General features: G+C 35.9%; 1 protein-coding gene across 1 annotated transcript in view; it reads left to right on the plus strand.

The window, feature by feature from the left end:
- Positions 1-3,679: 3,679 nt before the first annotated feature.
- The window catches only part of RAD21 (RAD21 homolog (S. pombe)), a 34,035-nt gene continuing 15,034 nt past the window's right edge, over positions 3,680-22,680 (plus strand). The window contains exons 1-4 of the mRNA XM_012648618.1: positions 3,680-3,935; positions 11,311-11,485; positions 19,015-19,144; positions 20,370-20,469. Coding sequence (XP_012504072.1) covers positions 11,342-11,485; positions 19,015-19,144; positions 20,370-20,469 — 374 coding nt within the window. The 5' untranslated portion in view covers positions 3,680-3,935; positions 11,311-11,341. The remainder of the gene's footprint in view (positions 3,936-11,310; positions 11,486-19,014; positions 19,145-20,369; positions 20,470-22,680) is intronic.

Raw genomic sequence — 22,680 nt, forward strand, 5'->3', positions numbered from 1 at the left:
GAGGAAATACATGAAAACAGTCACTAACAAAAATCCCCAGCTAAAGAATTAAACGTGCTCCCAGTACTGAGATGTTGTTAGCATAATGACATTTTCTGGAAAACGTCCAAGTGATTAACATAGATCCTGACCCAGCTTCTGCCTCCGAGGCTTCGCCTGGTCTCCACCATCAGTAATTGACAAACTCACATTCCCCTCTGGCCCTGAGACTAGCCCTCTATTATCCCTGGGCTCAATCCAGGCCCCTGGTAATGTTTCTTTGCTGACATCTACCTGCCCGAGCAGACCCTCAGCCCAACCTTGACAGGAATGTTTGCAGTCCCTCTCTAGAGTACTGACTTATTTAAATCCCACAGCTTCTACCTGAAGCTGAGGATGGACTATGAATGAAATCTGCCATTTCTAAGGCTTACAAAATTTTCTTCCTCTCTCTCTCTCTCTCTAGCGTGCACACACACACAGACACACACACACACACACCATTATCACTCATTTACTTAATATCTAGTGTAATAAGAATTGCTGGGCATGGTGGTACGCACCTGTAGTCCCAGATACTCAGGAGGATTGATTGAGAGTGGGAGTTTGAGACCACCAGCCTGGGTGACATAGTAAGACCCCTATCAAAAAAAAAAAAAGAGTTGATATTTCAAATAATGATGTTTTTCCTTAATTCCTCTATTTCTCATACATTAGTAATTTCTGTGTCTGATTATGACATTTTTACTATGAATTTTGTCCTTAAAATGCATTCCCTTTTTGATCAAAGCCCCTTTTATGGAAAGACAAGATATTGTTGGCACTAAAAGGAAAGCTGGAATCTACAATTCTTTCTCAGTCACTTTCAATCCATTTTCCTTGGCTTAACCCAAAACCTTAAAAAACTATTTGTTCTTTTTGGTCTTTTCTTTGATCAACTTTAGAAACCTCATGCAACAAGTATTTTACATTTTGATTTTTTTATAAACTTTTAAAAAAAATTCTGGTGTAACATATTTAACATTCACCTATCACTAACATTGAAATACTCCCAAAAATCTTTTTACCTTATTCTTTTCTTCATCTGACCCATCCTACTTACTATAATTCTTTTAATGTTATAGAGAATCCTCTTTTAAAAATTGGCCAGTTCAGAGGAACAAGTCTACAAAACTATGTGTAAATCTTAAACAAATCTGCTATTATGTGTTTTATCATCTCTTTCTATATGGTTTTTAAGTCACAAAAAAGTCTCAGTTGTGTTGGGGAAGTTGTCATCATAAAATAATATGACATAGACAGAACATAGGTATTTTTATAGACATACTCATGACATTGGCAACATCCAGTTTCTCAGTCATTGCCCAAAATCATACAAGTTATCAGAAAATGAAAGCAGACCATTTCCAACTGAAAGAAGACTAAATCTATAATTGAAATCTGTCCTGTTAAGGTTTTAGTCAAACAAATTCACAATTACTAAATTTGACAAATGCACATTCATCAGATAAATATGCCCAGGTAGAGGAGATACTGCAGCTAACTCCTGCAGTAAGAAATTTAACTTGACATTTTAGTACAAGGAGATGAATGAGTATGTTGATGAGATGGGACTCAAGTCAGAACAGAACATACACCTGTTCAAAAGAATCAAATCCAGCAGGTTTCAGGGACTAGGGCTGTATGTGAGGAAACTATATTAAAATCCATGAATGGGAAGGTAGGCTCAGAAATAAGAGCTATTGAGTAAGAATAAATAGTTCAAGAGAAAAGAAATGTAGTACCTTGGGAGTTGAGTACCAACTGGGGGAAGATGGAAGTGTGCAAGAGAGAGAAAGAGAGAATAATTTTCAAATATGGGCACAGAGCAAAATATAGTCAGGATGGGGCATTTAGAGTATCCAGGTATTTACTGATATTCTTAAAAGTTGAAGAACTGATAAATATTTGCCATACTTTACTGGCAATTTAATAACTCAGAAAGTAGAAGGAACTAGAGTAATTGCCACCATTTATTAATTACTCATTTCCAAGCACTATACTAAGCACTTTGTATATGTGATCTCATTTAATTCTTTCAACAATCATAAGTATTATCCCCATTTTATAAATAAAGAAATCAAAGCCCAGAGACATTAAGTAAATTGCACGTGGTAAAACAGCTGTGAGGTAGAAGAGAAGAATTTGAACCCAAAGCCCATATCAATAACCATCCTTCAAAGGTAAAGAAATGAAAGTGTTAAAGAAAAGGTAAGCCTGTTGACTTAAATGTTAGAATCAGACTTGAAAACAGAATTTTGTTCAAACTCAGAGAAAATACGTGTGATTCCAAGGACAAAAACTCTAAAAACTAGTGTAATATAAGAGAGACAGGAAGTGGCAATGCATATTCATCTGACCATTATTTGAAACTGAGATATTTAAACTGTGATCCTTAAGCTGACAGGAGACTTTAAATTTTAGGTCATTTAGCAGCTGATACACTTAAATTATTTTGAAGAAAAGAATTAAATCCTTCACTGACATAAATCAAATTTCCTGTTGTAAAGAGTTTAATTGTTAATGAGACAGTGTGTGTTTTTTTTAGATGAGGCAACAACTGTCAGTGTTGAGTCTGCTTAAAGCCACACTAGCAGAAAGGATGTAAATGTTTCAAGCATTTAATCTGTATCGGTTGAGAAAAAGCATATTGAAAATAGTAAAAATGCTTGCACCCCTTCTCTCCCCAGCTTTGGATTTTAACCACTCTTAATGACAACTTCTTAGAATCTCCATTAAAAAACAAAGAAAATAATAAAAAAATTGTCAAACTAAAACAGGAATTCACTTGATGAAGCTTTGAGTTCTGGCTACCATGGCCACGTGGCTAATGGACTCCAGTCAGTGAGAACTCTGATACAAGCCAAAAACATTTAACCCAGAATGAGTGTAGCACAAGACTGCCCACTTTCTCATGCACCTGTTATAGCAACATAACAAGGGTAAAAATAAGTTGTTTTTTGTGTTATTAAAATCCTGGAAGGATACAGCACTTAAGGGTGGGGGTTGCTGACCACGAGGAGCACATGTGCTTAAATGTCTATTTTTCCTACATATTTTACTTTAAAAATGAATCTAAACCCAGAAACTGGACACAAAAGTAAACTATTCCCTCATCTATATCTGTTATCTGTCACTTTTTTATGCTACAAAAAAGTATTTGTAGAAATTTTAAGATTCCTCCCTAGCTATACTGCAAGTTTGATGACAGCAGGTATTATCTCTGTTGTATTTATCATTATATCCCAGAGTCTAGCTAGCACGTTGTGCGGCAAACAGAATACCCTCTATTATTAATACAGGTTGACTGAATGAATAAACTCCCACATTTTAAGGAGCTAGTTTGAGGTTTTTATGTTACTTTCGTCGCTGTAGAGGCATTAAAATGATCATTTTGTGCGTCGGGGGCACACAAAATTGCACAACGACAGTTTTTTTTAAAAAAACAAGCATAAGAATAAAGCTAAATCTAAAGTGACTGTACTGATAGGCACTGCGCGTGCGCTATTTGCCAACTCCGCCACTCTCGAAGACCCTCTAACAGGAGGATCACCTTTGCGCTTGCTCAGTTGCGGGCTCCACAACCGGAGGGCTGGTTCCAAAGAAAAGGAAATAGTCATTGCGCCTGCGTCGCTCCGTCTGAGGCTTAGGCTGGCTGCGCAGGCGCACAGGTACCATTTTGACCGTAAACATCCTGCCGATTTGAACCGAGGATTTGGGCGGCAGGAAGAGCCGCGGCGTAACGGCCGCCATCTTGTTTGTTTGAGTGAATCGGAAAGGAGGCGGCGGCTGTGGCGGCAGCGGGAGCTTCTCCGAAGCTACACTTCATAAGGGATTCCCCCTTTCCCCGCCCCCTCCCCCGACCCTTTTCCCCTCCCCGGGCCACCCAGCCCGCCCAACTCCCAGCGGAGAGCAAGGTAAGAAACTCGGCCGACCCCTTCTTTTCCTCCAGCTCCCTCCCCCCACCCCTGCCCCGCAGTGCTGCCTTCGGGGAACCGGACCCCGGGGGGGCGGGAGCAAAAGGGAGAAGGCCGCTCTCGCCGCGCCCCCGCGTGCTGCCACCTTCCGTGCCCCCGAGCGGCGGCGCAGCCCGTCCGGGCCCTCCCTCGGCCGGGACCCGCGCAGGCTGGGCCCGCATCATCCCTTGCTCGGTAACAAATGGTACTGATCCTTTTTAACACCTACGAAAGCCATTACGTGGCCAGTCCCTCGGGGAGCCGGCCCTTATCATCTCCTCTAGGAGGCCGAGGAAACCCTGGGCCGCGGAAGGAGGTTTGAACGAGCCCGCTCTGGCGACCGGGCCGCCTACTCCTCGGGTAAAAATGGCTGTCTTGGAAGACGCGGGATTCCGGGCGGGGGGAGGCGGTGGTGGGCCCTGCGCCCGCGATGCCAGCTCAGAGGGGGCAGCAACCGTCCGCAGAGCTCGGCTGCGAGGATCGGGGACGTGTGGGCCCTGCTGTTGCGGGCACGGGGGTGGCGGGGGCCCCTTGGCCAGAGACTGCTGCTATCCCCCCTTTTTTTAAAGGAAATTTTTACGTTGGGAGTACTAAGTATTGGGAAGACCAGTAGAAAACGGGGTGAAGGGAAGTTGCTTCTGATTCTTAGGAAATTAGCATAATTGGTTTTCCTTTCAACTTTTCCAATCAATTTTTTTTAAATGATTAAGCATGTCGGGTGTTGTAGAGACGGTGGGAGGTGTGTGTTTCTGGTAAATGCTTGATGCCTTTTTCGTCGCTGAAAAATGCTTTGCGAATGATCGGCTCTGATAATGTGGGGTGACACCGTCCCGGGGTTGTGCTGCCAGACTTAGCAGCCTCCTTCAAATTTAAAAGAAGGAAGCGGTGGGCGATTTGTTTGGTCACTCTGGTTTGTTTTGGCTGTCTTGAGCGTTCAAAAACGCGTTTGTATTGTAAAGGGTTTCTGGTAAAGGCTTTTGTTTATCGGTTTGTCTTTGCAATCCAAAGTTAATATTTGCTTTCATTATATGCTGTTTAGAATAGTAATTGATTTCCGCGGCGGGGGGACCCTATTTTCTTAAAATGAGTGTAAATGCCAGTGAGCCATGTGTCTGCAGAATTTTGGAGAACAGGCTGAAGAAGCTTTCCTAAATTGTAGTCATTAAATACTTTTGTTTAATGTTGGAGGCAACTAATTATTTTTGGAAAGGCATTGATGAGGACATATGCCATATCCAATGATTAAATTACTTAACAGGTTGTGTAGTTGAGGTGACAGCAGTGCATAACTAATGGGCTGTATAATTGAGCTGACAGCGGTGCATAACTAATGGGCATAGTGCTTTTTATACACAAGTCAGAAATTACATTGGTGGAACATAACCTTTACCCTTACTGTGTTTATAAAGGCCATAGGCTAGTATACTGTAGAATTAAGCTTTCCACTTGGAGTGGTATATGATTAAAGTATTCTTAAAATTGAGAATTTCTTTCCTAATGAATTCTTATTTAGCAAAACATACAAATTAAGAGAAATTTTATCTTATACAGTTGGGTATAAAAGGGAAATTTTCTAATTGAGAAATAAAGATTGTGATTTTTGTTTAAATGTCAATGTCAGAGTTATTAAGCATGACATGCTGGCTGGTTAATGTTTTACTGCAAGATTGTTTTTAAAGCTACTGTTTGTATTTACGGTGGCACTGTGTTGGGTATGCTGTTCTATTTGATTTTCAAAATCCTTATTGGTGAATATTATCGGCACTTTACAGTTGAGAAAGCTAAAACTCAGATGTTAAATAACTCATTCACCGTTGTACAACAACTAAGTAAGGAGGGAGCTGAATTTGAACCTGGAACTGTCAGACTGTAAAACCCTTGGTTCAAAAGATGTTAGAACCAAAAGGGAGGAGAGCTCTAGTGTGCAGAGTTGGAAATAACTTCTGTCTCTGAGATCCGTCTTCTACCCCCTAAAGAGATAGTTCCATTCTTATCTAAGTTAGATATTGATGTTTTCCAAGGTTAGTAAATCACCAGACTTCAACTTTTCAGGATTTTATAGTAGGGAAACCGAACTATGTAGAGGTTAAGCAGCTTAACTTGCTATTTAATGGCAATGCAGGATTATGTCTTTACTCCCAGTGTAGTAGTTTTTACTTTGAAAGGTGTTATATATGAATGCTAGGAGTTTAAATAGAAATCAAACAGTACAAAAAGGAAGGCCTCACTTTCCCTGCATACTCTTTCTCTATAGAGGTAACAGATGTCCCCCGTTTTTTCCCCGCATTACCTTTCCAGAGGTAACCAGTGTCACCAGTTTTGTGCATACTGCACAGATATTTTGAACTTCAACTGTTCTGCACTTATCCTGGAGATTTTCTATATTAATACAAATTTTGTATCCTTGTTTAAGACTACAATGTACAGTTGTCCTCAGGGGGATTGGTTCTAGGACCAAAATCGTGTGTATTCAAGTCCCTTGTATAAAAAGGTGTAGTATTTACATGTAACCAACAAGCACATCCTCCTATATACTTTAAATCATCTCTAAATTAACTTATAATACCTAGTACAATGTAAATGCTATGAAAATATTTGTTATACAATATTTTTTATTTGTATTTTTATTGTTATTTTTGTGTAGGGTTTTTTGTTTGTTTTTTTTTTTTTGCCTCCTAAATATTTTCGATCCCCAGTTTAGTCCTCAGATGGGGTGCACATGTATATAGAGGGCTGTGTTCTATTGTATTGGCATATTAATTTTTCATGGTGCTTATTGATGTTTTGCTGTTCTATTCTGGCAAGGCAGCAGCACGGTGTTGTAGTTAGAAGTATGGGCTCTGAACTTCAAGCTCCACTTCCATTAAATACTAGTGACATATACCTGACCTCTCCTTTGTTCTCTCATCTGTAAAATGGGCCAGTATTTACTTATAGGATGGCCATGAGGAGATTGGATACCTAAAACACATAGTGCTTAGTGTTTTCTTTTGGTTCTTCGGTGGGTTTTTTGTTTTTCTTTTGTCTTTAGTATGATACACCTCCGATTATATCTTTTATATTGATTACTGGAAGTACAATTTCTGGCTGGAAAATACGAGTTTGAAATGTCCATAAGATGTTGCCAAATTGTCTCTTCAGAGAGTTCATACCAGTTCACATAACAATATCCGACCATGCTTTCTAGTAGATGTGTGAAATATTGGTAATGACTGATGTTGTCCTGGAAACGTGAGCTTCAGTTGGACTTTGAGTCTTTGGAGTAATCCTGAAGAAATCGCCTTTTTTTTTCATATTCCTGAATATGTTTTAAAATATCAGTCTTTTCGCCATTTCATATCAGACTTTAATTTTTTTAGGATCAGTTGAAAAAAGTTGCTTGCTGCTTTAGAAAAAACTGTTTCAGAAATTATGAAATTGCTAAGCTATGCTCTGGTATCAAATGCAGGTTTTCTGCTAAGGTCTTTTGTAAAGGATTAGAAGAATGTAGAATCTTCAAAACCTACAGAAATTAGTCAACCTTTCAAGGTTGGATAAAGTTTGGTATTATTGAGGAAAAAATTGGCTTAAAAGACAATAATGATTACACTTTCTCTTTGTTCAGATAAGAACCAATAGTTGATGCACCATAGCTCCTTTGACTTCCTTTAGTTATTAGGGTGATTTCCTCTTGCTAATTATTTCCCAGATTAATTTTAGCACCACTCTGCTTTACTTACCTTCCATCCATGCCAAGAAGGCATCTATTTAGGAATCTCTGCCTCTGCATAGCTGGGATATTTTGGGCTTGGTGCTCTGACCAGCAGCTGAAGTGCTGGCCATGAGCTACTGACACCTGTTGAAAAGTGCCATTAGTTTTAATTTCTAAAACTTCTGAAGTTTTTTACATATGTTAATTATGAGATCACTTAGTATATCCTGTTTAATTATTCGTTAAGCACAAATTTAGTAATTGTCATGTGGCAGACAGTATTTTAAGAACTAAATATTAGGGAGTTTTTTGTTTATTTGGAACACAGTTGTTTGCTTCCATAGTGAAACTTGGGGTTTGTCATGTATTAATACAACAGTGACTGTATTTCTCAAAACACTCTGCCATATTGGGTTTCTATAAAATTCTCTAAATTTTATTTATAACATTGTAGGGGCAGCTCAAGTTTTGCAGTAACAAACTTTTTTGAGGTCTGAAGTAGAAACTGTTTGAAACTTAGGAGGCGCTCTTTGATTATGGGAAGTATATTTTGATCTATAAAATAATAAGTGGCAAATAAGGTACCCTTGAAGTGTTGCTATTAAATGCTTCTACATTAGAGAGTTTGATCTGAATTATTCTTAGTATAATATTCCTTAATTCTTAACTCCAAATTTAGGAGAAAGAGTTTATAATGTTAGGCAATTGAAACCTGTTTGTTTGTTTGTTTTCTTTTGAGAAAATTTTCCTAGTATAAATTAATGGTCCCCTGGGAGCATTATGTTCAGAGAATGAGAATTTCAGGACCCATTGTTATTAAGTGATGGAAAATGGAGATGAGATGAACCTGACTGCGTTACTCTTGCACCACCACTCCCTACTCTCTCAGATATTTTTGACATGCTTGAAATCTCTTGCCTGTGATATTTTTAATCAAAATATATATTCTGTACAATGTTGGGAAAAATGGGCACTTTGAAAGTACAATAAATGCAATTCTCATTTTAAAATTTACAGTCTCTGTGAAAACATGAAAATTAGAGTTACTCTATATGTTTTTTAAAAAGTTAATTCAAAAGAGATTTTACATTCCCACCAGCAGTGTCAGAGATCCAGCTTTTCTGTATCCTTGCCAGGATTTGATGTTGCCACTATTTTTTTTTACTTTATCTCTTGCAGTATGTGTGGGGATAACTTGTTTGGCCTTAATTTGCATTTTTCAAATGGCTAATGATACTGAATATCTTTTCATGTTTATTTGTTATTGGTAATCCTCTTCTGTGAAATTTTTCTTCATTTCTTTGCCCGTTTCCTAATTGGTTTTTGTTTTTTTTTTTTTTTTTTAACTCTTGAGTTTTGGTAGTTCCACACATATTCTACATCCAAGTTCTAGTCAGATGTGTGGTTTGCAAGTATTTTTTTCCCAGTCTGTAGCTTGTCTTTGCATTCCCAATGAGGCCTTTTGTAGACCAGAAGTTTTTAATTTCATGAAGGCCAATTTATTGGGTGAGAACTTTTTCTTTGTGGGTTGTGTTTTTGGTGTTGTGTCTCAAAATTCTTACCATGCTTTAGGTACTGAAAGTTTCCCCATTTTTTTTCCTAAAAGTTTTGTAGTTTTACATTTAAGCCTATGATCTATTTTGAATTAATTTTTATATATTATGTGAGGTGTAGGTAGGTTTTTGTTGTGGTTTTTTTTTTTCTTCTGTCCATGCATGGTAGTCAATCAGTCCAGTACCATTTGTTGAAAAATCTATACTTCCTCCTTTGAATTGCTTTTGCATTTTTGTGAAAAATTATTTGAACCTGCTTGTGTGGTCTATTTCTGGGTTGTCTATTCTGTCTCATTGATTTATGTGATTTTCCCTCTGCCAGTTCTACAGTGTTGAGTATTATAGCTATATAGTAAGTCTTGAAATTGGGTGGACTAATTCTTCCCACTTTCTCTTTTTCAAACTAGTTTTAGCTTTTTCTAGTTCCTTTGCCTTTCCATATAAATTTTAGAATAATCTTTTCTATTAGGTGTAAAACATCTCATTTATTTTGATAGTTGTAGTGTAGTAACTAAACATACAGTTATCATAGTTACCAGCAGTCACAGTTTGGAACATTTATCCCACAGAAAGGAAAACTTGTTCAACAAGTCTGTACACGAATATTTATAGCAGATTTATTTGTAATAGCCAAAAACTGGAAACAACCAAATGTCCTTCAGTAGGTGAATGTCTAAATCTAAGCAAATTGTGGTATATTCATCCCATGGAATGCTACCCAACAATAAAAAGGAACATACTATTGATAAATGCAACAACTTGTATGGATCTCAAGAGCATTATGCCGAGTCCAGAAAATCACATACCATATCATTCCATGTGTAACATTCTCAAAATGACAGAATTAGAAATGTAGAACACAGTGGTGGTTGCCAAGACTTAGGAATGGTTGGGAGCAAGGGATGGGTGTGACAGAGCTTTGTGGTGATAGATTAGTTCTGTATCTTTTTGCACGAATCTGCACATTATAAAATGGCATAAAATTATATGTACACATTGAACCAATGTCAGTGTCTTGGTTTTGATACTCTTTTGTAGTTATATAAGATGTCACCATTGGGAGAAACTGGGCAAAGGGTACATGGGACCTCTCTACACTATTTTTATGACTCCTTGTGAATCTATTATTATTTCAAATTAAATTTTTGAGTACTTTTATGTCTTGTAGGTGTACTTGATTTTATTTCTGTAAAAGCAAGACATACCTTAGCCTAGTCATGAACGTTTTAGAAATAGGCAGAATTCATTTGGTAAAGTAGATTTCTTTTAAATCTTCTCTGAAAGAGGGAAACTAAATAATATAAGGGAAATATCACACAGTTAATATACTCTTCCAGATGGGGGTTTTCAGTCTACCTTTCTTTTCTTAATGCATTAGCCTGCAGAAAGAAAAGTAAAATGTCAGTAACATGCTTGTTATTCTAAGACTATTTCAATCATAAGATAAATTTTATATTGTACCGTTGTCCTGGATTTAGTATTTAAATTGTAAGTAGACAAGAGCTTTTCAAGTTCTTGAGTTAAGAAAACTTTGTATATAATACCTTTTTTTGAGCCTCAGTGTTTCTAAACTACCCCTCTAAAATGGAGGCAACCCACCTACTTAGCTTTGCCTGATTGAATGTGAAATACTTAGAACAGTGCTTGTCCATGTGGTAGCAGTTTTACAAAGTATTTAGCCGAGAATCTCAATTTTTAATGAGATTGTAAAAAATGGAAATTTCCACATGGATTATCATCTGTGCCTGGGTATCTTTCTTCTTAGACATTCTTTTGCCGTGAAAAATACATTCTCTAGTTTGTGGCCAGTAAGCAGTTTCCACCATCAGTAATCAGGATAGGGACAGAATAAGGCATGAAAGAGATTAATCTTCTTGTCCTTTTTACCTTTAGCCCTTAGTATTTTGGGGACTTTTTTTAGCCCTCTCAAAATTAAAACAATAGATTGTTTTTGAAAATGCATATTACACATTTACTCAAGCTTTTCGTAGTTCTTGTATTAAAAACAATAGGAAACTTTTCAGATTTCTTATGTTTTGTTAAATATTTCAATTCTCATATGATACTTACGTTAACTTTTTGTTCCTCTCAGGTTTCCTTCTAATTCATAGTGAACCAGAACAATGTTCTACGCACATTTTGTCCTCAGTAAAAGAGGGCCTCTGGCCAAAATTTGGCTAGCGGCCCATTGGGATAAGAAGCTAACCAAAGCCCATGTATTTGAGTGTAATTTGGAAAGCAGTGTGGAGAGTATCATCTCACCAAAGGTATGTTTGATGTTATTTCTATTTACTTTGTTGTTGGTTTATTGATATGTGAAATAGAACTTACAAAACAACTTTTTAAGTAGACATCTGTGTATATTGGAGGCAAGAAAAATCCATGGATTGATTATCCAAAGTTTTGCTCTATTATTATATGAAGTCTTTATCACTGCTAGATATTTGTTACGATCACAGGTTGATTTTTCTCTTTAAAAATTCTCTAAATGCACAGGTATTTTCATTTGCCTGTTTTAATGGCAGATAAGCATAAGGTGGGGCAGTGTCCAAATATTTTATATTTAGCTTTCTCGGTGTTAGAAACATGTACTTAAATATGTGTATAAGTGTTCCTGATTTAGGAATTTACAAAATATTCAAAGTAAGAGACCCATTAATTAGAAAATGGTTCAGGGGCCAGATCTAACTGTCTTATTCACATGGCAAATACTATCCATATCACTTGCTTTATTACATCAGTTTCACAGGCCTACTTGCTTTTTCTTGAAGATACTAAGGTTTTTCCCCTATCTTAGAGCTTTTGGACTTGCTATGTCCTTTCCAAGGAGCACTCTTTTCCTAATATTTGCTCCCTTACTTAATTACTATCTGTCTCCAACTAGGATGGAAGCCCCATGAATGTCCTTATCTGCTTTGTTCACTGATCTGTTCCTAGAGGAGCATTTATTGACATCCTCTGAAACTGTTCTGAAACAGTGGTTTCCACACTTAAGTGGATTTCACAAATATTAATAGTATAACTTAAAGTAATAATTCATGGGGTTTTTGCTTTGCCAAGAAAGGACTTTTAAAACACACAGATGCAATTATCATCTACTATCATTAGCATTTCATTGAAGAACAGACATAGAAGGACTAATCTCAAAGGAAAAACCTTAAATATAATTTGCATGTATATTTACATCTGCATTTTAAAGGTTTTTTTCCTGTACCTTGTATTTACATATACATACACACTTGTGCACACGAATCACATGCATGCACCAACTATTGTCTTGTGAAAATGTTCCATATCACAGCTACATGAACAGGATTGGGAACTACTCATCTTAGGTCACTTTGGACAATGTTGGCATACTGTGTTAGATGAAAAGAGGAGTTTTTATTGCTGGAAGAGCAAGGGAAATCTCAGCAGAATAAAGCTAGGGATGTAGCAGAGACTTATTCAGAAAAATTATGTGGAAAGTGTATTTTTTTTAGGTGGGGAAATAAAAGATTGTGCTTGGAATTACGGTAGAGTTTCCATTTGCATATGAAATTTTGCCTGGTTTTAGAGTTATCACTAATGGAATTTGCTAGTATTAAAGACATTTATATCATTCTTTCTTCCTAAGAATATTAATTTGAAAATTTTAATAAAATGAAAACTTTACAAACAAAAAGAGGAAAATACTTAGTCTGTAATTCTGTTACCTAGAGAAATCTCTAGTGATATTTTGGTATGCCTCATAGACTTTTGTATGTGCATGTATAATACACATAATTTTTTTTTATGTATGTGTACTCAAAAACTGCATTATATTGCAGTAACAAGGCTGTACTCAGGAACGGACCCACCATCATTTTTAATGATTGGAATTTACAATGTCATAGCCTCTTATCCACAGAACTTATATAAAATTTGAAATAGACTTGACCTAAACTGAAGTAATTTAAATATTTATAAGTTTACTATGGAAATGCTTATGTGCGTGATCGTGGGGGGCTGCTCTGGCCCATCTTAGGAATATTGTGTGTATATATTTGTGTGTGTACACACTGCATTGGCTTTACTATAATCAGAAAGCTCTGAATTCTAAAACACCTTTGGCCCCCTAGGATTTCAGGTAAGCAATCACAGACCTATTAATCATTGTTTGGGTTGTACATGATTTATTTTACGTTTCTCTTCTCTTTTGAGCAGTTTACATTATTTCTAATTGTCTGAAATTTGATTCTTGTCCTATACTATGCAACTGTTAAAAATGATAGAAGAATAGTACAACAGAGAAAAGATAGTCTTTTCAACAAATAGTGCTAGAATGACTGGACGTCAACATGCAGAAAAGAAAGAAAGAGAAGAAACAAGCTAAAAAGACCTTGTGCCCTTCAAAAAAAAAATCAACTCAAAATGGATCATAGACCCAAATGAAAAACACAAAAACTGTGAAACTCCTAGGAGATCATATAATAGAAAATCTAGATGATCTTGGATTTGGCGATGACATTTTAGATACAGCACCAAAGGCACTATTCGTGAGGAAAAAGATTCATAAGCTGGACTTCATTAAAATTAAAATTTTATACTCTGCAAAAGACACTGTTAAAAGAATGAAAAGACAAGCCACAGACTGGGAGAAAATCTTTACAAAAAAACGTATGTAATGAGTGTTATCCAAAATATGCAAAGAACTAAAACTCAAGAATAAAACAACCCAATTAAAAAATGAGCCAAAGACTTTTAACAGACACCTCACCAAAGAAGATACACAGAAGACAAATAAGCATATGAAAAGATACTCCCCATGATATGTCATCAGGGAAATGCAAATTATTAGGTCATTAAATATGAAATGTCCAATTTCAAATCAATAGTGTAGTTTATTATATATCAAAGAAGAAGCAGTACGGTTAATCAAAGTATGCACCTAAACTATCAACACAGTTTTGCCTTCTTAATGGTAGCTTGTTCATGCCAGCAATGAAGAAACCTGGAGAGCAAGTGGCAGTGAAATCGCCAAAGGCTTTTTCCACAGCTTGTGGAGTTGAATATTTTTCCTTGCAAGAAATCGTCCAAAGCCTGGAAGAACTGGTAGTCAGTTGGTGCAAGGTCTGGTGAATACGGTGGATGACAGAGTGTTTCCAGGTCCCACCTCTGTAGTTTGAGCAGCATTGTTTGTGTGACATGTGGTTGAGAATTGTCTTGCAAGAGGATTGTCCTGTCTCTGTTGACCAGTGACTACTTAATTGCAAGCATCCCCATCATTTCATCCAGTTGGTTGCAGCAGACATTCGCTATAATTGATTGACCAGATTTCATGAAGCTGTAGTGGATAATACCAGTACCGGACCACAAAACAGACACCATTCGCTTTTTTTGATGAATATGCAGTTTTGGGCTATGTTTTGGCTCTTCATTTTTATCCAACCATTGCACTAAACACTTGCAATTGTCAAAAAGAATCCATTTTTCATCACATGTAATAATAAAGTGTAGAAATGGTTCGCCTTATGGTTCGCCTTTATGTCATGACAGTAAAGAAAGGCGAGCTTCAAAACGATTTCTCTTCTGACACTCATTTAACATGTTAACTGCCATGTGAGTTTTACTTAACACACACTAGTTTTGAGCCTGGGGCCTCTTGAAGCATATATAACTCACACTTCTCTTCACCTCGGGAGCCTCAAGAATTGTAGCATATAACTCACACACAGAAAACAATAAAAAATAACATTTCTCATTAAATTAGAAAGTATCATTTTGTTTTCGAAGTTTTAATTCTATTTTCGTAGTAAAATACCATGGCCCCAAGAAAAAATATTTTTTTCTAGTTTGGCAGTCAGTGTGTTAATTCATGCAGTACCCAACGATCCAGCTTCTTTTCCTTGCCAGTTTGTTTCAAATGATCCAATATTGTTGGAATAGTAACATCAAACCTTGCTGTTAATTCACGTGTACGTTGAGGTGGATTCACTTCCACTACAGTTTTCAGCTCATCATTATCCACCTTGGTCTCAGGTTGTCCATATGGCTCATTTTCAAGATTAAAATCACCAGAACAGAACTTTTCAAAACATCAGCTTACTATGCCTTCATTAGCCACATCCTTTCCAAACACTTAGTTGATACTGTGAGCTGTTGGCTCTTCATTGGTTCCACTACAGAACTCATATTCAAAAATAACTCGAATTTTTGACTTACCCATGGTTTCACAAAAATTGCTCTAAAAAAATTTGAAAGATAATCAAAAGCCAAACTGCTTTTGAAAGAATGAGGGTGTGCCTTCACAATAAAAGTAAAACAAGTGTCAAAGTGAAATGTCAGAGATAACAACCATCAGTCAAACTTAGTATTTAAGGTAATCGGACATTTCATACTTGATAACCTAATAATGCGATACCACCACATACTTAATAAAATGTCCAAAATCCAAAATGCTGACAACAACAAATACTGGCAAGGATGTGAAGAAACAGGAACTCTCATTCATTGCTGATGGAAATGCAAAATAGTTCAGCCATTTTGGAGAAGACATTTGGTGGTTTCTTACAAAACTAAACATAATCTTACCCATACAGTCTAGCTCCTTGGTATTTACTCAAAAGAGTTGAAAGCTTATGTCTATACAGAAACTTACAGGTGTTTATAGCAGCTTTATTCATAATTGCTAAAACTTGGAAGCAGCTAAACAAGATGTCCTTAAATGCATATTACTGAATAAAATAAGCCAATCTGAAAAGGCTACATACAATGTGATTCCAGCTATCGTACACTCTGGAAAAGGCAAAATTGTAGAAACGGTAAAAAGATAAGGGCTTTAGGAGGCAAAGCATAGGATTTTTTTAGGGCAGTAAAGCTATTCTGCATGATACTGTAATAGTGAATACATGTCATTGTACATTTGTCCAAACTCATGAATAGGCGTGAACTCCTGTATAAACTATGGGCTTTGGGTAATGATGTCTCCATGTAAGTTTATCAGTTAGAATAAATGTACCACTCTGATGGGAAATGTTGATAGTGGGGTCAACTGTGCATGTAGTGGGGAAGGAGGTATATGGGGAATCCATGTACCTTCTACTAAGGTGTGATCTCAACCTAAAACTGCTCTAAAAAATAGTTCATTTAAAGAAATGGTGGTAGAGCTTATGAAAAGAGCTTTTCTTGAATGCGGTCTTGCAACAACCAGTATAATATATTTTAATACAGTTTTGATGCATATACACACATACATGAAAAAAATTACATGTATATGCACTTACAAAAACATAAATATAGGAAAGCCTAGAAGGCATACCAAGATATTATTAATGATTTCTCTAGATAATTGGATTACAGGTTGTTTTTATTTTCTTTTTTAAACCATTTACTAAACATTTGTTAAATCTTTGTTCACATCCTTAAGTCTTTCCTTAAGATTGATGTTTAGGAATGTAATTGATGGGCTAAGTGTTACACATATTTTTCAGATTTCTGATATACATTAACAGTTTGCTCTCTGGTGATATTGTACTAGTTAGCACTGCTGGTCAAATTATATGAGAATGTGTTATTTTCTGTTTTTTTAATAGGTATACTTAGGTAAGTAAAGGGAAAAGGGAGAAGTTGTATACTCTTTTTTGGAAATTGATATGTGTGGCTAATGTTTAATATCCTAAGCAAATATTGTGAGTGTTTGGCTTAAAAGCATAAATTTTTTTTGTAGTATGTGCAGAGTGCTTTATATGCCATTAGGCTACTACAAAAGGCTATGAAACAATCTCATATATGAAGATTTGCACTAACAGTCACAAAGCAAAGCATACAGTTCACGAATAATGTAAAAGATTGTAGTGCGTATGAGAGAGAGAGTGAACAACTTCAAATTTTTTAAATTATTTCTAAGTTTTTATTCGACTTTTTTTTTTAATTGTAACAGGATGTAAAGATATTTCCACAGACTGAACTAACTTGAAAATTTCTAATGTTTGCTTGGTGTCCCGTTATTGTAGGAAATGTTGATTTATTTGTTTAGAACAATTGTCATATATGTGACTCGATTGCAACTATAAGCTCGCATGCTTTTTCTCTTTTCTCTCCCCTACTTCCCCATTGGAAGAATCCCTGGCACCCTTCGCAGAGCTTTCCCTGAACATGTAACCTTTGTTCTTTATTATACTTACACTCTGTAACACACACTAACTGAAAAGCAAATTTGCTTTTTACCTACTCCTAAGCTAAATTTGCATTTTACCTACTCCAAGGCTAAACTGTGAACCAGACTAATCCAGAAAGAAAGCCTCTGCCCAAACACCACTTTTCAAAAGTTACTAGTTCTAGACAAGGTAATGGTGAACAGAGATTTTTTTTTTCTCTTAGGTGAAGGTGCAGTTAATATTAATTTTAAATTTCATAAGACCACATAAAACTAGATTCTGTTTTTCCATTAGAAACAATATTTTAATTGGAAATTTTTTGTATCAGGGATTTAGCATCTGTTAAGTCCTAGATTTGATCATAAATTTGGTATAACTTTGGATATCTAAAAATTTATGGCTATAAACTTCATAATTTATAAGTCATATAAAATACCCATAAATGTAGAGCCTGAGAGTCACAAGTGGGGTCCAGAATGCTATAGAGAGTGTACATATAACTTAAAATATAGCATTTTATTTTACATGTAATACACTAATCATAATTTAAACTTTAAGCAAATGTTTAACAATTTTCTTGTTACCTTAGCATTTTATAAGTTTTATGGTGTGATTTGGGAAACTGTCTGGGGAAGTTTGAGTTTGTATTACTTTGATCTTTCAATAAAATTTTCTTATAATAACCAGAGGAATTTTGAATACTTATGTTCAAATTAGGCATGTGTCTCATTTTTTTCCTAACTACTGCCTCTCACCCCATATACTAGAACCACATTAGCATCGATCAAGATCAAGATCTACCTTGAAAAAAGGCTAAGCAGTGTATTTTCTGGTTAAAAAAGATGGGTACCGTTATCCTTTATCAGTTAATACACTTTCCAAACTGTTATTCTTTATCAGTTGGTGTGCTTTCCAATTAAGTAATAGAAACTTAATTAAAAATGGCTTAAATGATAAGGGAAATAACAGTTTTACTTAACTAAAAGTTTGGAAGCAGGAAGAAGATCTGAGATTGATTCAGCAACTTGATGATGCTATCCAAGGACTCACAGTCTTTAGCTTGTGGGCTTTTTGTCCTTGTACTTAAGGTGTTGTGGTTACAGAGTGACTGCATACAGCACCACACCAAGCGCTACCTACTCACAATGCAGGAATGGGTGAAGAAAAGAGGCATTCTTTTTTTATTGGGAAAATTCTCAGAAGCCCTTTGGCATAATTCACACCCGTTTCTCAATTGGCTGATCTGTGTTACATGCCCACTTAAGAACAAGTCTTAGCAGAGAGGAGTGAGATATTTATCTTTCAAGGCTGGAAACATTTGCTTCTTAAACAAAATTTGAGTTCAGTTAGCCAGCAAGGAGCAGTGGCTCTGGATTAGCAACCAAAAGTGCTTCCTAATGGGCTGATGACACAATCCATGGAATGGCTTAATACTACCTTCAGGTTTATATTCATGCATTACTGCCCAGTCTATCTTTTGGTGATACTCAGGGAATTTATAGGTAAAGACAGTGAAAAATAAAATACAGGTGATTATGAGGCAACTTTAAAATAAATGATAAAAAGGTATGAAAAAATAAAGTAAAAATTCCTATAGACAGTACAAAATGCAAGCTTTGAAGTATGATTACCTCTGAAACTATAAAATTTATAAATTAGGTTAATGTTAATGTTCATAGGTGAAGATGGCATTACGGACGTCAGGACATCTCTTGCTGGGAGTAGTTCGAATCTATCACAGGAAAGCCAAATACCTTCTTGCTGACTGTAATGAAGCATTTATTAAGATAAAGATGGCTTTTCGGCCAGGTATTGTTGCACTTTTTTTCTTTTTACTGTGGAATTTTCATGTTTTCTGTGGAAAATAGCTAAACACATATTCTAGATCAACATGTTTTGTTTTATTGCAATATAATAAACCCATCAGAGATAGGGCAGGGCTTGAGGAGGTAATGGTTAAAGGGAGGAAACCTACTTTACTTGCCATCTGTTCTACCTATGAAGTAATGGAAATCACCCCTTTTTTGATCTTCCTTTGGAGCTACCTTTTTCTTTTAACCCTTTTTTCAGCGTTTACGTAGAACTAAGTCATCGGAGGTTGAAATGTTGAAAGCTAATTGTTAACATGATGATGATTTTTTAAGAAAAGAATCTTGTGATTTTATATTTTTTCTGAATAATTTTAGTGTACTCTTAAAATCAGATTCACTTGTTGAGCCTTTTCATTAAATATTCTTTGTAGTTATTTTGTTTTAGGTAATGTTTGGCTCTAAAACTGGACTCTGCTAACCAAACTTCCCTCTGAGTATGGTTATATGGTTATAATGTGAATTCAGCTATCTTGTATTTTTTAAAACATTGATGAAATTTTATTTTAATCAAAATAATCTGAATGTATAGGAGAGATAGCTTATACAATAGATTCTACTGAGGATACATTCTAGTACTTCAATTTATTTTAATATATAAACAGTAAAATGTTTGAGATATAAGATTTTTTGTAAAAGCAAAATATTTAGGCAAAGGCCATGACACTTAGATGAATTCTAACATATTTGGCCACTAAGTGCCTTTTGTTTAAAATACATGCTTTTTTTTTTATTTTTATCTTTCTCTTAAAGTAAAGTGGATATATTATAGCCAGTTTGAAAAATATAGGAGAGATAGAATATTAAAGTTTGTATGATCCTACTCTCTCTAAAATAACCAACTCCTTTTAACATTTAGGGTACTCCTTTGCTGTCATTCTTTGTCCCCCTCGAAAATATCATGCTTAATTAGAAAACTGTTATTAGTATTGTTGGTATGTCCATTTAAAGATTTATCAGGTTAATACATAAGTAGTGCTTTGACCTTTATTTGTAAAGCAGAGAGTATGGGTTATGATGATGGAAAAACAGAAGTATTTGTGCTTCACGGTACTTTTGTATTCTAGAATATAAACCCCTGAAAAGTTATATTGCCTCTACCTCCCTTTGGTCCCTAGGTAATCTATAGTGTAGCTAGACATTCAGACTTAGCCTTTCTTTTCCAGGTGTTGTTGACCTGCCTGAGGAAAATCGGGAAGCAGCCTATAATGCCATTACTTTACCTGAAGAATTTCATGACTTTGATCAGCCACTGCCTGACTTAGAGTATGTGTCTGGTTTGTTTGGTTTTGTTTTATTTTGTTTTGTTAATTGTTGGTGTATAATAAGTAATATTAGCTTCTAGATGTATAGTTTTCCTTGGAATGTTTTTGACACTGAGTTAAGATGTAGCTAAAATGTATATGCTTTCGTTTAGGGTAGTGTATAAATATGAAGCATATAACCTGAAAGTTTTTCTTCTGTAAGAAAATCACGTGGGTGTGAACTTTAATACACCTAAGAGATGAGAATTTCGATGTGCTTAGGCCAAAGCTTATGTAAACTAGTTTCCAGGTGTGTACTTCATTTACATAATATCAGTAAATGTGCAGTATTGCTTCGTGATACTTCTCAGTTATATGTTAAAAGTCGGCTAATGATTATCTTCTTGGTCAAGCTATACTTGGAGCCACAATTTTGAGTTTTTTTATTTTATTTTTAATAAACATATGAGATAACTTTCTGAGAAGAGCAAGAAAGGGTCATTGTCATGACATGCATTTAAGATGAAAGAGTTATACAGAGATGGCCATTGTAGCAGAGTACCATAGTGTGTTGTTTCCCTCTTCTCAAGTCATTAAAATCCAGCTATCATACCATGATGGGGAATGTGGCTGTAGCTTTCCAAGTGTTTGAATAGCACAAATGACAACCAAGAAATTCCCTATGTGAAACCCCATTTACTTTATGATAGATTACTCTGTATTTTGAAATTATCTGACTTCTAATTAGATTAAATTTATAGCCTATTTTGTGTTATGTGTGTGTTAATTCTGTACTCTAGCTATTTTACTTTTTTTCCCCACTCCTTATACTTTTGTCGTTTTATTTTTAAAATTTTTTATCATGGAAATTTTTAAACATAGCTAAAAAGTATTATGAATTCCATGTGTTCCATTATTCAGCTTCTTTAGTTATCAATATATTGCCAGTTTTATTTCATCTATATTTCCTCAGCTCACCTCACAACCCCCACTGGATTATTTTAAGTTAAGTAACAGATAATCTTATTTCATCTCTAAATACTTCAGTATTGTCTCTTAGAGGTAAGGAAGTTTTAAAAACATCTATGATAACATAATTTTAGAAAATTACCAGTAGGATACAAGTAGAAGTACCATTTGATCCAGCAATCCCATTACTGGGCATCTACCCAAAAGAACAAAAGATGTTCTATAAAAAAGACATCTGCACTCAAATGTTTATAGCAGCACAATTCACAATTGCAAAGATGTGGAAACAACCCAAGTGCCCATCAATACATGAGTGGATTAATAAAATGTGGTATATGTATACCATGGAGTACTATTCAGCTATAAGAAACAATGGTGATATAGCACCTCTTATATTCTCCTGGATAGAGCTGGAACCCATTCTACTAAGTGAAGTATCCCAAGAATGGAAAAATAAGCACCACATGTACTCACCAGCAAATTGGTTTCACTGATCAACACCTAAGTGCACATATAAGAACAACATTGGGGGCCGGGCACGGTGGCTCACGCCTGTAATCCTAGCTCTCTGGGAGGCCGAGGCGGGCGGATTGTTTGAGCTCAGGAGCTCGAAACCAGCCTGAGCAATAGCGAGACCCCGTCTCTACTAAAAATAGAAAGAAATTAATTGGACAACTAAAAATATATAGAAAAAACTAGCTGGGCATGGTGGCTCATGCCTGTAGTCCCAGCTGCTTGGGAGGCTGAGGCAGGAGGATCGCTTGAGCCCAGGAGTTTGAGGTTGCTGTGAGCTAGATAATGCCACGGCACTCTAGCCCGGGCAACATAGTGAGACTCTGTCTCAAAAAAAAAAAGAATAACATTGGGTGTCGGGCAGGTGGGGGGGAGGAGAGGATGGGTATATGCATACATAACGAGTGCGATGCGCACTATCTGGGGGATGGACACGCTTGAAGCTCTGACTTGGGGGGGGCAAAGGCAACATACATAACCTAAACATCTGTATCCCCATAATATGCTGAAATAAAAAAAAAATAATAATTCCTTAATATAGACATACATCAGAGATTCTGTGAGTTTGGTTCTAGACTACCACAATAAGGAAAATATTGCAATAAACTAAATCGTACAAATTTTGTTTCCAAGGACATCTAAAAGTTATGTTTGCACTGTATTGTAGTCTATTAAGTGTGCAATAGCATTTTGTTTAAAAAAACAATATTCATACCTTAATTTAAAAATGCTTTATAGCTGAAAAGTGCTA

The sequence above is a fragment of the Propithecus coquereli genome, unplaced genomic scaffold (assembly GCF_000956105.1).
Source record: "Propithecus coquereli isolate 6110/MARCELLA unplaced genomic scaffold, Pcoq_1.0 Scaffold290, whole genome shotgun sequence".
NCBI classification, from domain to species: Eukaryota; Metazoa; Chordata; class Mammalia; order Primates; family Indriidae; genus Propithecus; species Propithecus coquereli.